This window comes from Tachypleus tridentatus, chromosome 6 (assembly GCF_004210375.1).
Source record: "Tachypleus tridentatus isolate NWPU-2018 chromosome 6, ASM421037v1, whole genome shotgun sequence".
Taxonomy (NCBI): Eukaryota; Metazoa; Arthropoda; class Merostomata; order Xiphosura; family Limulidae; genus Tachypleus; species Tachypleus tridentatus.
In genome coordinates, this window is record NC_134830.1 from 43,221,449 (window position 1) to 43,242,842 (window position 21,394).

The window sequence follows — 21,394 nt, forward strand, 5'->3', positions numbered from 1 at the left end:
CATTAAGCTACTACTTCTATAAACACATTATTACTGTCCCCAGTGCATTAAGCTACTACTTCTATAAACACATTATTACTGTCCCCAGTGCATTAACCTACTACTTCTATAAACACATTATTTACTACTGTCCACAGTGCATTAACCTACTACTTCTATAAACACATTATTACTACTGTCCACAGTGCATTAACCTACTACTTCTATAAACACATTATTACTACTGTCCACAGTGCATTAACCTACTACTTCTATAAACACATTATTACTGTCCCCAGTGCATTAACCTATTACTTCTATAAACACATTATTACTGTCCCCAGTGCATTAACCTATTACTTCTATAACACATTATTACTGTCCCCAGTGCATTAACCTATTACTTCTATAACACATTATTACTGTCCCCAGTGCATTAACCTATTACTTCTATAACACATTATTACTGTCCCCAGTGCATTAAGCTACTACTTCTATAAACACATTATTACTGTCCCCAGTGCATTAACCTATTACTTCTATAACACATGATTGCTGTCCCCAGTGCATTAACCTATTACTTCTATAACACATTATTGCTGTCCCCAGTGCATTAACCTATTACTTCTATAACACATTATTACTGTCCCCAGTGCATTAAGCTACTACTTCTATAAACACATTATTACTGTCCCCAGTGCATTAACCTATTACTTCTATAACACATGATTGCTGTCCCCAGTGCATTAACCTATTACTTCTATAACACATTATTGCTGTCCCCAGTGCATTAACCTATTACTTCTATAACACGTTATTGCTGTCCCCAGTGCATTAACCTACTACTTCTATAAACACGTTATTGCTGTCCCCAGTGCATTAACCTACTACTTCTATAAACACGTTATTGCTGTCCCCAGTGCATTAACCTACTACTTCTATAAACACGTTATTGCTGTCCCCAGTTGCGTTAACCTATTGCTTCTATAACACGTTATTACTGTCCCCAGTGCGTTAACCTATTACTTCTATAACACGTTATTGCTGTCCCCAGTGTATTAACCTACTACTTCTATAAACACGTTATTGCTGTCCCCAGTGTATTAACCTATTACTTCTATAAACACGTTATTTCTGTCCCCAGTTCATTAACCTATTACTTCTATAACACATTATTGCTGTCCCCAGTGCGTTAACCTATTACTTCTATAACACATTATTGCTGTCCCCAGTGCATTAACCTACTACTTCTATAACACATTATTGCTGTCCCCAGTGCATTAACCTATTACTTCTATAACACATTATTGCTGTCCCCAGTGCATTAACCTATTACTTCTATAACACATTATTGCTGTCCCCAGTGCATTAACCTATTACTTCTATAACACATTATTACTGTCCCCAGTGCATTAAGCTACTACTTCTATAAACACATTATTACTGTCCCCAGTGCATTAACCTATTACTTCTATAACACATTATTACTGTCCCCAGTGCATTTAGCTACTACTTCTATAAACACATTATTACTGTACCCAGTGCATTAAGCTACTACTTCTATAAACACATTATTACTGTCCCCAGTGCATTAAGCTACTACTTGTAGAACACATTATTACTGTCTCCAGTACATTAAGCTACTAGTATATTTTATGCATTAAGCTATTACTTCTATTATACATTTTTATTGCTCCCAATGCATTAAATAGCTGCTAGTTACCCTGACACATTAACCTGCTACTATTTTTGACATGTTATGCTATCACTGCTCCCAATAAACATATCTAAGTTACTGGCGCTTCTAATATATGAAATTACTATTTTACCTGCATTATAATCCCTTATAATTGAAGTTACTTGAATATTTGGTTATTTACTTGCTCTTAGATAACAATCTCACACGCGTCTTTCCACGAAACTAGTTATGTTCAAAAAATTACACATTTTCAACAAACATGGTTACGTGTTTTCTTAATTCTTTTGTATAAGCCAAAAACATTTAACGCGAGTTAAAAAACTGAATAGTTTCTATTCAAATTTAATAGTCTTGTTTTAATGTGATCATGGGTTACATACGAGCTGATAGATACATTTAATACACGAAGAAGACACAGAGGCACACAGTGATAACTAAGCCAATCTCCGAGTACCTAATGGTAACTAACAGGATTGGTGAAAGTCGTTCTAGCGGTTCGTCAATTATAAAAAGACATATACATTGAGAAAATGCTATCAACTACCATCTTATGACCTTACAGGGACGTATCGCTGTGTGGCATCTCAGCTGTTAAATATAGAGCTTGTATAAGTCAGGTTATTTCAATATTGTCATTGTTATTACACATGATTTTCTCAACCGGAGCTTGATATCCGAAAAAAAAAAAAAAAAACTTTTCTAGACTGATATTTAATCGAAACATATTACTTGAAAATTCATACAAAAATATCTAATTCATGTTTCATCCATGGTAACAACTTATTTACTTTCAGCTAACGTCACAGATTATGGCTAAAAATTATGGATCATCCTATAATTTTACGCTGCTTTGTATTTAAGCGCAAAGCGACGCAGTGGGTTATCTGCACTGTGCTTAATAGGGGAATCCAACCAGGAATTTTAGCATATAAGCGTATCGCTGAACCACTGAGGACCAGAATTTAAGAAACGCAAAATATCAATTATTTGAACATAGGTATTTGGGATAACATCACTCAATCAGTGATATAGCAAGAGTCCTTGGGAGGACGACAGTAGCTGCATTGGACTTCACGATTCTTTAAAACTTATTTAATTCTCTCAAACATGGATTCAATAAGGTGCTAAATGTATAAGTTATATCTTAGATTCCTTTGTGTAACCTTTAAACAAAACAATAATGAGCAGGTATCATTCGACCTCACGAAGCAAAGCTAGACAGTGATGTTAAACATTTGGTTATAGCTGTAGTTTAGTATTCTAATGACAATCAGCAATAACGCAACCGAATTTCATTTTAGTGTAATTATTATTATTACAGCTCTTGAACATACCAGGTATAAACTTATAGAAAACGAGCTAAATTTTAAAGAACGTTGAATAAAATTTCATTTTATTCTACCAAACTAAGTATGAAAAACTAATGTAATAAGACAAAGTTTCAAGGAAAACTGCAATATTCCGGAAGTTAATACACCAGAATGAATTAAACACAGCTCACTAGACTGATACATATATCATTAATTTCTGTCGTACAACTACCGTGCTGGTTTCAAGTAAAGCACAAACCTACACAATGATGTTATCCGTGCTCTGTTCACCACGGGTATCGAAAGCCGGTTCTTAGCGTTGTAAATCCGTACCTTTACCACTGCGCTACTGGGGTGGGGAGGCTACTGAGTATTATATTATTTGGGATACTTGGAGTGTCATAGAGAGGAGTAAATAAAACGTTTTCTAAATTCCCGCAGAGTTTCAACCACAACGTTGGTTGCCCGAGTAAGTTTTATTTTTATGAAATAACTTTCATTATACCAGCTGTTAAAACGGCCTGGCATGGCCTAGCGCGTTAAGGCGTGCGACTCGTAATCTGAGGGTCGGGGATTCGCATCCCCGTCGCGCCAAACATGCTCACCCTTTCAGTCGTGGGCGAGTTATAATGTTCGGTCAATCCCACTATTCGTTGGTAAAAGAGTAGCCCAAGAGTTGGCGGTGGGTGGTGATGACTAGCTGCCTTCCCTCTAGTCTTACACTGCTAAATTAGGGACGGCTAGCGCAGATAGCCCTCGAGTAGTTTTGTGCGAAATTCAAAAACAAACAAACAAACTAGCTGGTAAAGAGATTACGAGTTGCACAAAATGTGAAGAACAGATTTCCAGAAAAAGCGTCTGAGCACAATAATGTGTTCCAAGGGTTACTCAGTGGTAAAGGGCTGCACTGCTTGTTCTTGTTTACCTGCTGTGCGAAACTGTAGATAATATAAATGTGTGTTTGTCTTATAGCAAAGACACTGAAAGGAATCGAACTCCTGATTTTAATATTATAAATCCACAAACTTACCACAGTTCTAGCGGAGAACAAAAATATAAAAATCAATATTTCAAGTCTCTAATTATAGTTCATAGCAGACTCCTGAAAATTTTGGCAATAATGTCGCATTCACTTACTTGGCAGTAAGATAATCCTACAAATCATAATTTCATAAAACAGGCCTGAAAATTTAAAATTAATAAAAATTATTTTGGTTTTAATAACGCAGATTTCAAAAATATTTTCTATCGCGTAAGGATTTTTTCTTTTTACAAATCGTGAAGAAAAAATAACTCTTACTTGACCAAATTATTATTTCGTTTACTACAATGAACACATTTTTATTATTATTATCTCTGTTAATGTTTGAGTTCTAGAACCATCGATAAGGCTCTTCAGGTTGTGATTGGTCTAGGGAAATCTATAACCAGTGGTTGTCAACCTTTTAAGCACAAGAAAATGTGATCAGATTTACATGAAAATTATTCACTTACGTAAAAGTACATTCGATTTTAAGAACGGTCTGGACGTGATGAAGAAGAATGGATATCAATTTCGGATTCGGCGCACAGGAATAAATGTAGTACATGAAAAAATTTAAAGACAATAAAACCACAGTAAGCCTATGCAATCAATAGGTAAATATCTCAGATTAAACACAGCCTATGTTTCGATAAATAATTCGATTTATTTACTTTCTATCTTAGGTTTTGGAAATTTTGCTGTCACCAGGTGAATTTATTTACGAAGGAAAAGATTACCTTAGTGAGGTTAGACCTCACGAAAGAACGTGTAATTAGAGAGTTTCAACTTAAGAAATTCCTTATAATATTGTAGTTAAACAGAAGACCCTGTTTAGACTTTATCCTTTTTTTCTCCGAGTTTTTATCCAGACGTCCGTTTTTAAAAGTTATGTTTTCAGTTGTTCAGAAATGTGTTCTAAGTTTTGCCAATTGACTGGAAAAGCTTTTAATGCGAGTTTAATCATTATGGATGATATTTTGTAGTACTAATCTGTTACTTGTTGTAATTGAGCTGGTAAAAGCTAGTCATTTACGAGTGTGACTGGTAAACAACAATGCTTACTAAACTTGATACCTGTTTGTACATCAGGACAAATAAGGGCTTTATAAATCCTTCATTATCCTGCTGGTCATTTAAAAAACCATAGCAAAGATTTATAAGTGACCATCCCATCATAATGAAATGTTACCACGTTTTGCTTGTTTCTTTGTTTTGAATTTCGTGCAAAGCTACACGAGGACTATCTCCACTAGCCATCCCTAATTCAGCAATGATAGGCTAGAAGAAAGGCAACTCTCCTATCAGCGAATATTGAGATTAATCATAAAATTATAACACCCCTTTGGCTGAAAGGCCGAGCACGTTCGGTTAAGGGGACTCGTACCCACGACTCGCAGATTGCGGGTTGATTGTCCTAACCACCAGGCCAGTTAAGTTTCAAAAGAACCTTGAAAAGACAAGACAAAGTAGTGGTCGAATAGTTCTTTAAAACAACGTGTTAATGATTAGGGTAATATACTTGTCAAATAATAATAATTAAAGTACAAGTAAGCGTTAGAACACATGTGGTAACTATTACCTACAAAACTTGTAAGATGTACGTGTTTGTTGTTAAAATGCTGGTAAACCAATCATGAACACACAACCCAAGCTGTGATAACCGTTCATGGCGCTGATTGGATATTGATTTCGTGTATGATATTTGTAAATTCACAAGTGAAAAACGTGTGTAGCACGATTTGTGGTTTATCTTTGTAATGAAAAACTAGTAAATATGATACTATAATTGTGGTGATTGGTGACCGTTCACAGTTTGCCTTTAACTATGTTTTTATATGCAAGAGTTAGTACTTCACCTTACACCCGTGTGAAAATTAATTGAAACAAATGGTCATTTTACAATATTTTCAGCATGGCGGCCGGTGATGGCTCGCTGGACACGCTGATTTCCTTTAATAGTCATTTTTTCATACAAACGGTGTCATTAACTGTTCTGCAGTACAGTCGATCTATTTTTGGGATATATGATAAATTTTTGAGGAATATTACGTCATTCGAAATTGCGTTACAAGGGCAAGGAGACCAGCCAAAAAATAACTTCTTACCAACTCAATGAAGAAAAAAACAGTATCAATGAGGTATGAAATACAAAAACTGGACGCAAGAACAATGGAGGAAGATGTTATTCAGTGGCGAGACTCATTTCTTCGTACAGGGTCAAAGAAGTCTGCATGTTCGCAGATCTCCAGGTGAGAAACTTCGAAAATCTCACATCAATCAGTTCGTAAAACATCCCTTGAAGAAGATGTTTTGGGGATTTTTCAGCTACTATGACGTCGGAGGCTTACATATCGTAGAAGGCATGATGCGAGAACCACAGTACATCAAAGTTTTGCAGAGAAGAGTCGTTCCAGAATTGGAAAAGAGATTTCCAGATGGAACTGACATTTTTCAGCAAGATCTGGCTACGTGCCACATATCGAAACTTAAATTTTACGACTACAACGCGAATAAAGGTGCTGGACTGGCCTGGAAACTCTCCAGACTTAAATCCTATTGAAAATCTTTGGGCGATTTGTAAAGAAAAACTTTGGGGGAAAAGACTGTACTACGAAATATAAGCTAATTGACGCCATAATTGAGGTGTGGTACCGCGATCCAAAAATTAATAAAGATTGCAGTCAACTCGTGGACTCAATACCAAAGCGGATTACTGATCTTCTGAAAAATAAAGGCGGTCATATCATGTATTAATTTGCGAGTAATTTTTGGATTCTCAGAAATAAAACGCAAAAAAAAAAGAAAAAATCGTAATTTTCCGTCTTGTTTCAATGAATTTGCACAAGGGTGTAACTTCTAAGAATATTCACGACAAGCTTTTCCCCTTAAGGAACAAAAACTGCTGTTGTAAATGATGTGGTTGTTACTTTTTAAAAGCTTTTTTAAATTATTTCATTTTTATGAATAGCATGCTAGAAAAATGCGTCAGGAAGAAGTTACTTAGTGCAAGTGAAATCGATTTTCTATACAAGTATGTCCAACAACAAACAACCAAATAATTATTTTAATATTTTTTATTACCATATTTTTTATTTTGAACGTGTAACAATGCTTGAGTAAGTATAAATAACACAGATTGAAATTTGTTGACAATTCAAATGTGGTTCTTTGTCTGATAGGTACTTAAGGTTAATGCTTTTAACGACATTTACTGTATTCAACAGAAAAGGAAAAAAACACACTTAACTTTTTACCAGTTTGATCTGCTAAAATCCGGAGTTCGATATTCGTGTGGTGGACAAAACACTGACAGCCCATCATGGACCTTTGTACTCAACACCAAACATTAAAACATCCATGTCACTTATCGGTCTTCAAAATTAAAATTACTTGAAAAACAACTTCAACGATATAATGATTTTTTTCTATAAAACCCCACAAAAACAGAGTGACTGGACGTATCAAAGAAGTACATAAAAGTAAGGATAATTCGAATAAAAAGGTTCTGCTCTTCGGTTCTTTGTGCAAAAAAGCATTTAAAAAGGTAAAATGAGTTCACAACTTAACAAATGTAACTTTAAGTTAAAACATACGAAGGTCGTTAAACATCATGAGATCAAATAAAAACAAAACGTAAACATCGTTTACAAAAAGATCACATTAAATAGGTCTCCCACTGTAAACAATATATCTATACATGTATGTTGTTGACGCTAAAGACATTGCGTTTAAGCAGCTGACCTCTCTATGGGGCGGAGATCCTCGTCTCCCAGTGGGTGTAGCCTTCTTGTTCAATACAAATCTTTGACAACTCAGCGAGATGTATAAAAAAAAAAGTGGGACCATCACCCTCTGACCACTTGAGCCCGTCGTCAAGGTGACACCATTGTTGAGTTACAGTGCAGCTGTCGTCTGGACATGGCGTAAAAAAGTGCACGTGACGTGACCGTATCGCCAGTCTCCCCAGTCGTGACGTAATTACACATACAACAGATTCAATAAAGAATAGAAGGTTCAAGGACTTTACAGCTGGACAATAAGAAATAGAATAATACTGAGTAAGGAAAATGGCCACGAGACGTAAACATCTGTCAGAGTTGAACAAAATATTTTTGTTAATCCACTATTTTTTAAATATTAATCTTTATCTATTTTTGTAAGGTTAATAAAACTTTAGGAAATACTGTTCGGAAACCTACTGAAATCAATTGAAAAAACGTGAATATGCGATTTAAAACGGTTAATACGTACTGGTTAGTCAATCAACTATTTTACCACTGTTACGCATGTTCTGTCACGTCACACAGCATTTTTAAGGTGTAACGACATAGAGAGTAACATACTGGCTTAAACAGGTGAGTTCGCTATCTATTTTCACAATAAAACACAGTCACACAAACACGTACATGTATAACTTCAGAAACAGATATGGGTTTACATATCAGCACACAAGCCGAAAGTCGACAGAATTTACAATACTTCTATTATTGTATTCAATGTCATTGTTTATTTATATCTCAGTAATAAAATATCGTGGACTATATATATATATATATATATTGTTTTGTTTTGTTTAATGTCGCGCAAAGTTACACGAGAGCTATCTGTGCTATCTGTCCCTAATTTAGCAGTGTAAGACCATAGAGAGAAAGAAGCTAGTCATCACCACTCACCACCAACTCTTGGGCTATTCATTTACCAACGAATAGTGGGATTGAGCGTGACATTATAATGCCCCCCCCCCCACAGTTGAAAGGGCGAGCATGTTTGGTGTGACGGGATTCGATCCTGCGACCCTCAGATTACGAGTCAAACGTCTTAACCAGCTGGCCATGCCGGATCACATATATGTTAAAATAAAATCGGATTTCGACACCCATGATGAATAGAACACATATAGCCCAATATGTAGATTTGTGCTTAACAACAAACAAATAAACATAACATAAATAATTACATATCGATTCTTTCTCTTCTGAAACCTAGTGGCTATATTCAAAACCTCTTGCCTCCACTAGTCATATTTATTTCACCTCTCAAAGCAGGTTATCATTAGATACTTGTATACAAGCATTAATTAAGAAATAGTGTTCTATTTCAGTGTGGATCCTCAAGACAATGAAATTACTTTTCAGATTTTTCATTCACTTTTTTTTTTTACTTACGTTGTACTTATTTATGTTCTAACTTTTCTCACAAACTCTTTATCAGCCTATAACTGCCTATTCTTATAAGAAAAGTAAACTTAATTTTTTCGTGAAACTCCGACATTAATTCTAAAAGACAATTAAATATTATATTCTATAAATATAATTATCTTATACTTTCCATTTTTTGAAGCGGGCAATTTGCAAATTAGCTTATCCGAGCTTTAATTTCATCTTTCTTCACCACGAGGAAATTCTAAACCTTGCTAGGTTTCCTTTGCATCATTTCTAATGATATTATATAATTTGTGTCATATAATATAAATATTACAGAAATTAGACATCAACCAATTTTCAAAGTGATTCGTTTGACCTCTTTGAAACTATCCAACTATTTTAAGCAAACGTTTTCTTACCCACCTATATACAAACTAGTGTTTCATAAGTGACCACCTCAATATTTGTGAAGAATTGTGTACATTTGTTATAGCGTGAATTTCTACAGAATCAAGTGACCTTTTATAATTTGATATTTCTTATACATTTCGAAGAAAGTGTTGAGTTACTTTTGTACCTTTCTATTAACATATCTTTAGAAAATTTTCAGCTAATTGAAAACTTTGGAATAAATCCGAGAAAAAAAAGAGTAACTATGTAACATCATAAAAATTACAAAAATAAATAACAATGAGAAAACGAATAAGTTTGATTTATTGCAATATCATTTATTACAGGCCTACCAGGCTTACATTAGTACAGTAGCAAGTTCAACGTTTTTTTAAGAGAGGAGAAGGCCTGTTCTTTTGTTAATGCCTCTGGCCATGGACAACCCAGAAAAGGGAGCTAAGAGAAGTTAGAAAACAACTGTAAGAATCTCTGTGGACAGTACTGATATACAAACGGTCAACATGCTATAGAAGAAGCCAGAAATCATCCACATGGTGCACTTACGTCCACTTATTTTATCACGTTGATATTATATAATGGGGAAGCGTTTTTTTTTTTTTTTAATTGTTAGGGCGCCCGTCCGTTCACTCCTTAGTTACTGTATGTGTACTACCCATTGAGGCTAGTTAGACCCCTCGGGGTTTTACCGAGCAGATGCCAAACAGACCCCCTTAGCGTGAGGCCCGTCAAAAAATAAAAAAATACTGGGAAAAAACTAGGGTAAGCAGCTGGGGTGGTAGAAAGGCAATACTTGATAGCTAAATCTGGCCTCTCGCTGTATGTACATAAGGTGAACTGGCCTCACCAAAAGGAAAAAAAATGGATGCCAACACAGCTGTCCATGGGTAGACGTTTTTTACTACAACAGTATCTGAATTTTTTTATAGTACTTAAAAGTTGAATTTACTTTGTCTAACGATTTTTCATATATGTAAAAATAATTAATGGTTACATAGGTATACATCAACTTTCAGGAATACATCAAAAAAGGTGTTAAATATATATCTCACAAAATAATTATATGACTAGAATATAACGAATTACATATCTACTACTATCAATTGAAAAAATCAATTAAAGACAAAATAGGTTTGACATCTTTCTCATAAATCGATTTTTTGAACTTAGTTATTTTCCTTAGATAATGAATATGTTACTATAGGTGGAGTTGGATACTATTAAAAATGTTAGCTATCACTATTTTTATTTCGAGCTATATATGCTGAAACATATCTTATATTATTGAAATAAAATACATTTTGTTAAGCCTAATTAGATAAATTTTAAGATTTCTTTTTCTCCTTGCACTATCTTTATAACTTCCGTGTATGTTAAATACGTTTGATAATACACAGAGGATTGAACAGTAAATAGTGATAAAAATCCGGCTCATCATTTATTTCAACTTCAAAATAATGACTCAAGCAGGCAGTGATTCAAAAACACGTAGCAGTCAAGCCAGTGTTAATGACGTAACTGCTGTACCATCAAACTTATAAACAGTAAAAAAAGTAAATAAACACCATACATATTGTACATCCTTTAGGTAATAACGCCGAAGTTAGCACTATATAAGAGGTAGCCGTGACACTCTCTATGAAGATAACAGAATTTACATTGTATATAATTACCATATAAATAAGCTGCATAAGCAGCTGGGCAGTTAGTAATTTGTAGAAATAAAACTAAAACATAAAAAAATTAAAATAATTTAATACACATTTACATAAACATATAAATATTGTACTAATGTTTGAATGTGTGTGTATGTAATGTTTATTTATCGTTCACAATTATATAAAATACATTGAAGATGATTTTTTTATAAGTATACTTTACGTATTTTTACAACAGATTACGAGCAGAAAATTTGTCTTAACACAAATAGAAGTGTAGCTTTGCGCGAAATTCCAAAACAAGCCAAACCAAACAAACGAAAGAGAAAACACACAAGGAAGATAGAAAACCGATAATTTTAAAGCTGAAAAATTGTACATTTAGAAATTGTTCATGGTTACCTACGTTGCAAATTAATTAACAGGCCATGAAACGCCTTCGTGATATTTCACAAATGAATACACACGTTATTAATAGAATAAACAAAAACACTTAAACATAGGAACTCATTTTATACGCATAACTGAATTTATTACCGAATTTTTCACACAATGATTTTCAAATATTTTAGGTCTAATTAAGGCCTCTTAGAAAATCAGGCATTTTACAGGAAAGAGCATATTTAATCGTTTCTTGAATGCTTCATCCGTGAATTTCCAAGTTGAAGCCAATTCACGACAATTGTTTTACTTCAATTGACTAAGGCAGGAGAATACTCTATAAAGTATGAAATTATTTCCCTCAATAGCTTGGCTTCACTTTTCATGCAGGATTATATGTAAATTCTACACGCCCAAATATCCTTGTATTCATTGGATCTCTGTAACGTTTCGGTGTTGTAATGACAAACTCAGATTAACACAATAACACATATGTTCACATATACAAACAAGCCTTAACAAAAATATACGCCATATTCTCAACATATTGATTTTATCTGAAAGTTACCTTTCACATTTTTATATCAGTGCACCCTGACTTCAAAATACCGAATGCAAGGAGATAATTACAATATTACTGGTGTATCTTCTCTACCACTATTTATAAAATATATCTAAGAATCTTGTGTTACCGAAAATATTTTTACATTGAACAAGCAGAGCTGAATATTTTAAATTTCGTCAGTTATTATCTCAAGATAAACGAACGTCTTTCGTTTGGATATTCACAAAAGGTTACATAAAAGCTGTTTGTGCTCTCTACCATTCAACTGATAGACTAGAGGAAAGCAACTAGCCAACAGCAACCGCCGCCGGCATTCTGGCTACTCTAAACAAATAATGAGATCTGACCGTTGGTCTTATAACATACCCGAGGCTCCACAATGTAGAACGCGATTTTTAAAGAAACGAGACGCGAGTCATGAACCGTCATATCCACAGTTCGGAACAATAACCCCTTGTCCACATCCGGTCCGAACGTATATGTAATTATTTACTTATCAGTACATCCTAGACAGGTCTTAGACATATACGTGCTTTTATAAATCGTAACAAACGGATATTTCATGAAAAACACGGTTATAGGTACTAAGAACAATTTGTTAGTTGATCCACCAAAAGAGGGCATTAAGTGAATATAAATCCATCAAGTAAACCATCTTGTTTTCCTGCCTTTCTCACACTAGAATTTTTCTCCATACCATTAAGGTATGAAGTTCAATTTATTTATGACGAATAGGCATAGTTGAAGCTAACTTTCCAGCATGTTTTTAAATTGTAGAGCAGTTATTTATTATAACCAAACACAATCCAATCAGGTTATTACAAAATTTTTTTTAACGTTCAGTGCAAAACCGATGCATTAATATTGTAAGCAATTTATGTTGTAAAGGTCAGTTTCATTGTGCATACAACCTACTTGTCCAAGGTATTCCTCTTTTTCATAAATAATACGTTATACGCCCAATCAATGAATACTTAACTTACTTCTTTTAATTTAATAAATTATTTAACCGATCTTTTACTTCGAAATACATAGCTTGTATGGCTAACCTTCAGTGTTACTTAATCAGCCAATGAAATAACACAAAACAGTGCTTTTTGTTTGCCGAATCTATTCGTGTTCTTTCTCTAAACAATGCTGTTACATATTTCTTTTACGAGTATATTAACAACCTTTTCTCAACGAATCCAGGACAATGTCTCACCTCCATGATTACGAACTCTCGCTTTAAAACAAACTAACTTTTCGTGTTGCATTCCTATTCATAATTACAGATTCTTGCAAAAACTTAGCATTACTTTGATAAAGCATAAGATGCATATTTTGTTATAAATTATAACTAAGATTTGAATGTGGTAATTAAGTGAAGTCAACCATCAAAATTTCTCTAATTTTTTTATAAATATTCAAGAAGGGTTTGAACAATGTGGGAAGTTTGTCTTTACATGAATTGAATCGTCATATTTTTTTTTGTTTATGTTCAGACAAAATTCTTTCTTTTCTTTTCGTATAAGTATGTATGTATTTTGTATTTTCTAACCATTTTTTGCAAATTTTTTAGCCTTTTGTATTCGACTTAAAAATGTGTTTCACAATCGGTTTATTGAAATACAACCATTTCTTTTTAATGAGATGCTAATTTTATACAACAATGTGTAATTTCTTATCTTGTAAAATGCGAGCTATAATTACCAAATTACCAACCTAATTAGATTTTTAATATGAAACAAACAAACTTTCAAGATGTATTAAAGAAGCAAGAAAAATAAATAAGAAAGTCGACTATATAAAAACATTTGGGCGAAACAATCCTTATCTCTCTTACCAACACCAGTGCAAGAAAAGCTTCATTTCGAATACCAACAATAATATCATTAAAACGTGCAATTTTGTTTCTCGAAATAATACTGTTAGAATTTAATAATTCGTTCTATCCAAATGCAAACATACAAAACATTTTCTTTCTTTTGAAATAACACATTTTAATCTTTTAATTTCACTACAGAAATGTATTTTAAACACCATTTCTAAAAACAACAACAGAATACTTTAGAACAATTTTTGTAACAAAGTCAAAATGGACTTTGCAGCCTTTAGCCATCACCACCATTAGATAATGTTCAGAACTTTGCCTCTAACATAAATAAACTCAATAACAGCAGCATCAACATGTGTGAAAGCCATTAACAGCACAACATGGCTGAACATGTTTTCACACTTTCCAGTAACCACTGTCACTATAAGAATATATTTATAAGCCATAAACCAAAGAAAGAAATACGTTTACAACCGTATTTTAACATTGTCACCTTACGAATGTATATCGCTATTATCACAGTCTCTCAGAAATGTTTTCATGGTACCATTCTCCACCAAAATTATGTTTATTATCCCTTTTAATAACTCGATAATCCTAACAGAATGTATTCATTTTGTCTTTCCTGAACACCATCAGAGACAGATTGAATTTGAATTATTTTCACGTTTTGGTTGTTATATTTCTTAGCATTATCATAACCACAAGAATGCAGTCCGACTTAATTATGGTACTATCATGAGGCACGTTGTATTGAAATATTTTTTATATGTGCAAGAAATTAGGTTTGCGAAGGTAAAACTTGTAATTTGTTTTCTGGAACTTGTTATGCCTATTGCACGTAAAATGTTTAGACTCAGGACTGGCTTCTTTCCTATTTATTTTGAAAATTAATGTCTCTGGACATCAAGTTTTGATTAAGCTTTAGAGACTTAAAAACAAAACGAGCATTTTTATAGCGAAATGTCTCCATCATTTAACAAAAACACTTGTCTAAATAAACAAACACGAATAACGAAATTTATAATAGAACTAAAAGTTCCTTAAGCTGGATTTACAATGAGTGAGAATTCCTATGAGAATTTAAAAACAAGGCTAATATACGAGATGACACTGAAGTAAAATCATGAAAAATGACACAGCAAGTTAAATTCACCTTTACCTATGCATATGTATACCTCCCCCCCCCCAAAAAAAAAGAAAGTTGGCAAACAACAAAAACTGTTATTACATTCTGGCACTTAAAGTAAAAGTGAATTGGGAGGTTATGTATGTGAAAACATTTCTGCTACTTATTAAAAACTTAGGGTTTGTTACCACCAATACCAAATATTATTAATTTTATACCCCTACATATCATCCTGTTTACCCTTTACAGTACTTTAAGTATATTATGTTGTATGACCAATCAAACATGACCAGTCAAGAGAAATACATTATTCTCACTTACAAATAGTAATTAAGATACATTCATCACGTAATTTTTATCTTATCAAACTAAGACTCATAACATTTTTATACCTATAACACGTTGTGTATCTGAAATGTCATGATTCCGTGCCTTAGGATACGTATTAACCTCAATTTATGCAAAATATAAAACACATTCTCCCCGTTTACAATATTTGTACAACCCTTCCTCCTGAATGTTAAAACAATCGAACTAATAGAGTTGTAGTCAGAAAACCCTATATATCATATGACATAAACTGAGTGAAATCCAATTTAGGTTAGTTTTTATCTCGTGTTTTGTATTTTGTAGCTAACATTTTTGTTAAATTTTTTGTACTGTTTTATGATTATTATTTGTTTGTACACACATATTAAAAATATTTAAAATTGAAAGCTCGGACCATTCTTTAGATAACATTATTCCTTCCAAAAATAAATAGTAAAAGGAGAAATTTTAATGTCAAGGTTTATTTGTTTTCTGAATTTCGAGAGCTATCTGTGTTAGCTATCCCTAATTTAGCAGTGTAAGACTAGAGGAAAGGCAGCTAGTCATCACAACCTACCGCCAACTCTTGGGCTACTCTTACCAACGAATGGTGGGATTGGCCGTAACATTATAACGCCTCCACGGATGAAAGGGCGAGCATATTTGGCGCGACGGGGATTCGAACCCGCGACCCTCAGATTACGAGTCGGACGCCTTAACCCACCTGGCCATGGGGGGCCTTAATGCCAAGGATTTCCTGCATTTTGTACGGAGGCAGAAGTGAAGAAAGCACAGCTCAAAACACAGGTTCAATATATATGTGCGTGTGTGCGTAGTTAGAAACCAAAACCAAAGCTGGAAAAAAAAAGTATGTGAAGTAAACAATTCCGAGAGTGACCTGAATCCAGAGTAATAAACAGAAGGTTCTTACATATATATAGTCAAAACAATCTAGAGTAATAAACAGAAGGTTCTTACATATATATAGTCAAAACAATCCAGAGTAATAAACAGAAGGTTCTTACATATATATAGTCAAAACAATCCAGAGTAATAAACAGAAGGTTCTTACATATATATAGTCAAAACAATCCAGAGTAATAAACAGAAGGTTCTTACATATATATAGTCAAAACAATCCAGAGTAATAAACAGAAGGTTCTTACATATATATAGTCAAAACAATCCAGAGTAATAAACAGAAGGTTCTTACATATATATAGTCAAAACAATCCAGAGTAATAAACAGAAGGTTCTTACATATATATAGTCAAAACCGGTTTTTAATTTATGAATGGGCGGAAGATGGAGAGACAAGGAGACCAAGTTTTTAGCTTCTGTATAATGTTTCAAAACAGTAAATGCAAGTTCACAATAGTTCAAAACATAAGAGAAGACTTAAAGACACCAACGAAGGGAGTACAACAGTTACCATGACTAAAATATTTCTTACTTTAGGGCATATTAACGATTATCACGTTTGCTTGCTTTTATAGAGATATCCGTGGAAATGTTCTAATGTGATGGACGACTTAATTTATTGCCTGTCTTTAGATAAAGATACTGTCACGAGATTTGTTTACTTAATATTTTATTTACGCCGCCCTCCATCTTAAAAAAAAAACCCAACAAAGTTACTGGATACAAACACTTCATACTTTAAAAATATGACTTTAGGTTAATAGTTTTTAAAATCAGTGTAAATAAATTGATGTTATTATTAAACAAAATAAACGAAACCACCACAAAGTAACGTATTATTACGATGGAATTTAAAAAGCTTACGATGCTTTAAAGTTACAGAACAGAGTGGTATTATAATAAAACAGATTACGTAAGTTAAGTAAGAAAAAAATTATACATGCTGATATGTATGTTTTAATGGAACTACCAATTAACACCCAATTATTGTTCTTTACGTAATAACTAAGTAGGTTGGTTTTAATTAGAAATCTCATAATTACAGGGTGTTCGGAAAGTCACTGTGCAGTTTTATCTGTTAATAAACATATAAGTGCACAGTGATTTTCCGAACACCCTGTACTTCATTTTAGCAGGTACATACAGAATGAGGTAAAAGTAACTTACCACAATAATTGAATTTAGTATTAAAATATAATATTAAAATCTTAATAAGTAATGTACTCTGTCTTAATTATTTTAATTTGTTTTGGTTAATTTTTAACGTATAATAGCTTAAAAACAAACTTGCGGCATGTTACTTTTATCTGGGCCTCTGCATACGTGGAAAAGTATACGATATAAACACAAGTGCTTGAGCTACTACGTATAACTGAAGAAATATCCAAAACCAAAACAAACAAAAGCGAAAGAATTTTTATATTCTACTCAACAGAGACAAAAAAAAAAAAATCGTTATCGTCTTTTATAAAAGTCCTTTTAACCTGTCAGTATCACGAAACAGAAAAAATAACACATGTTTTACTATGCGGAATTTCTAATGGTGGTATTACAACTAGTGTATAATGGTATTCTCAACATTGAGCTCGTGTATTCAGAATTGTTTTGTCTCATAACATCAAACACTTTCTCATGTTAGTGGTAAATTCAACCAACGAATCTACAGAACCAACCATACTTATTGAAAGGGTCATGGTCCTAAAAATTATGTTGATTTTTTTGGTTGAATATATTATAATAATATTAACTTAACGATCTTAGCTCATCAAAAATAACTTTCCTCGTTACTGTACATAAAAATTTAAATTATCACTCAACAATTTGACTTTTTTTTGTTAAAAACAACAACCATAGTGTTTGTCCTTTCTGGGTCTTATTATGGTGTAATTTTTTTCTCCTCGTGAAGTCATGGATGACAATACTGACGATGGCTGTTATATGTATTCCGAGAATAATGCAAAGATTAGACGTTAAAATTTGCCGCGCTATCTCTATAATCGACTTAAGAAATTTATCGATGACAACGTGGTTGAGATGAATAAAACATTAGACGCAATTTATAGTTTTAGTCCAGTAAAATAATTAAACACACTCCACTTTCTCTTCCAAATAAAAACAAAACAAATGAACAAAGTCGATGCTTATGAAGAACAACATATATATATATATATATTTTACACTTTATATCAATAGTTTTGATTTGTGAGATAGGCCTGCAGAGAATCGAACTCGAGTGCTCTACGTATGTATATGTAACATACACCACTGCTACGTTCTTTAGTCCATGACGAAACAATGGTTCCTGTTTACAACCAACAACCCATACGAAGGCTGCTCGGCTTGCGTAGTTCCGCGAGGTTGTGAAGCGAGTCTGTCTCTACTGCCACAACCAGGGTTCGCCGCAGGAGCAAGTCGTGCAGAGAGAGAGAGACACGGAGTTCAACCCGCGTGAAATGTACGTGTGCTCACACGGTTACTCACACTGGCCAGTGTCCCCTTTCTTTCCATGTTAGCACACGTTAGAAAAAACGGAAGAATTAAAAACCGTAGTTACATTGCCCCAAGCATTCTGGTGCAAACCTAAAGTAGGACAGAGTTAGGCCTATTCACCGATTTTGACCTGGCCTGGTTGGACTGCATGAGCTGCACTGCGTGAAATAGAAGCCCTTCGAGAATTGACTGTACTTTAAATCTATAAAACAACAACAACAACAAAAAACGAGGTAGATAATTTTTTTACAGTTATTTTACGATAATACAGGTCTTCTTAATTAAAATGTAGATCATTTTATATACGGTTGTATTTTTATATATGTACCAATCGTTTTTCAGCCACGATACAGCTACGTAAACGCGTTAAGACTGTTTGATTGCGTTCGTTGTAAAAAATGCGGCCAACAAAGCCCGCCATAATTGGCTAACGTGGTCACGAACCTTGACCACAAAGTCTTATGATCTTCTAGGAACAGAACGTTTTCTTATTTCCAAGAACATTAAACTTAAGAAATTAATGCTTACTTACCAGTGACTAGTTTTCTTGGCTGAGGCCGTTCCTGCTTCCTCCGTGACATTTCATCTGGTTTAAAACACAAAACGAAGGCGTGATAAGTTCTACATGGACATACAAAGAACAACAAGTATGGCGGCCACTAGTGCATTCTGGGTAATCTAACCCCTAGCACTTTGCGCTTGCTTATATGTCACCAAAGTCAGTTTACTGATAACTTTATCTGCATATCATATATGCTGGTCAGAGTTAGTGTGTTTCGCGCCCGGTAAGTTTAGATCCATGCACACGGCTCGCCTCGCACAGTCAGGTCGACATGCACGCGGCCCAGCGTAGAGAGCGACTGAGCTAGTGAGGGCAGGGGTGTGAGGTACGTGTAAGTTAGTGGTCACTGCTGTGTTTCCTGTATCCTGCTCTCCTTGCTGGGGCGCGCGCTGCTCGTGATAATGACTGTACCCATCTTATGCAGCCTGCCCAGAAAAATGAAGGGGTAGCTGGAAGAGACGGGGGTAGGGGGGTATCTTAACCAAGGAGTTGTGGCGAGGTACAAAATCCGAAAAAAAAAAAAACGTTTTCTAGAATACACCACTGTTTCTAGGTGAAGCGCGAAAAGATATTACATAATTATAAGCGTATTCAAACACACATTTTATATACATATTTATGCAGTTACAAATGTCTCTCCACTGAAGCAATGTAGTGGCGACTTAATCATAAGGAGGCGCACAATTAATTACGTTTATTAACCTTTTATGGGAAAAAGGACCGAAAGAAAAACAAACAGTTCAACTTTTAGGACTTTTGGGGTACAGTTTTAATGCCCTAGAACAACACGTTTCAACTGGACAGCCAGTGCAAGAAATCCTGTCCTACTCATTCGCAGAGAAAGGGTGTTTTTAGACGTCCACCGTATAGCAGGATGACCACAAAATAATTTAAAGGTGCGTCGCTGTTGTTGAAAGTTATTAGCAGAAAAACAAGCGAACAAAGGTTTTAGAGAAATATTTTGGCAGCCGTGATACCGGCAGTTCCAGATTGTTCAACGTGTAATTGAAAATCGCTTTCTATGTCCACTTGATAACACAATGAAAGCCTGGTTCATAGACTTTCCACAGAATTCACAAGTAAGCTGTAATGAAAAAAAAAAAACAACACAACTCCTCAGTTCTTCTCCACAGTTATGACCATATCTGGGCTATTAAGTTCATCACTCGCAAAAATTCCTTACTGAACCCATACGGTTATCAGCAGCTCTCAGTTCGCGCTCAGGTCTTGCTTTTACTGTTTTAAAGGGCAATATTGTTGCCTGCTTGTCCACACTCTTATGTTGCCGCGCCTGCCTGGTCGCGTCATGCCCGCAGGGGAGTGGTCACGAGTGCCACGTAGACCAAAGGTCAGCCCACTGAAATCTGATTGGTATGCAGGCATCGGTTGGTACAAACCACATCAGGCAACTAGATAATTTGATGAACGTAATAATAATATGGACAGAACAATGCCCAGAATCCATAATCACTTATGATTATTTGATTTTTTCGTTAATGGCATACATTGAGAAAGCCTCACACACCGATTAAAAAAAATCTTATGATTCAAAGTTACTGGTTATACATCTATATTTTTAACTTGTTTTTGTATTTTAAAGTGTTATTGAATAGAGAATGGAATTACTAAAGATTATTTCACTGAAGTATATCTTTGTAATATGAAAATATTTAACTAATGAAATAAAATTATATATTATTAAGCACTTCCGAAGTTAAAGACAGTGGGTTCTTCGTGTTTTAAAACTGTCAAACAAGGGCATGTGCATACGTAATAATGCAAAATATAAGTTAATATTTGCGCACGTGGTAGATGTCGCTGCTATCTTTACATCTTACAGCTCTTTTCCAAGAGCTCGTGATGTACACTCAACATATTAATCAACCAATAAAAAAGCAGCATGTGTTTATGACGTCAGTTCATACAAATGAATGGAGTGTGAGTATAATACTCGGAACAGGAAAAGTTAAAAAAAAAAGCATATTTGTGCAATTAACAA

General features: G+C 34.2%; 1 protein-coding gene and 1 long non-coding RNA gene across 2 annotated transcripts in view; one reads left to right on the forward strand and one right to left on the reverse strand.

Annotated features, from left to right (window-relative positions):
- The window catches only part of LOC143252349 (uncharacterized), a 45,043-nt gene extending 34,259 nt beyond the window's left edge, over positions 1-10,784 (forward strand). The window contains exon 3 of the long non-coding RNA XR_013028949.1: positions 9,894-10,784. This is a non-coding gene — a long non-coding RNA (uncharacterized LOC143252349). The remainder of the gene's footprint in view (positions 1-9,893) is intronic.
- LOC143252345 (BCL11 transcription factor A-like) overlaps positions 1-20,996 on the reverse strand; it is an 83,170-nt gene extending 62,174 nt beyond the window's left edge. Inside the window, exon 1 of the mRNA XM_076504331.1 lies at positions 19,366-20,996. Coding sequence (XP_076360446.1) covers positions 19,366-19,414 — 49 coding nt within the window. The 5' untranslated portion in view covers positions 19,415-20,996. The remainder of the gene's footprint in view (positions 1-19,365) is intronic.
- Between the last annotated feature and the right edge of the window lie 398 nt (positions 20,997-21,394).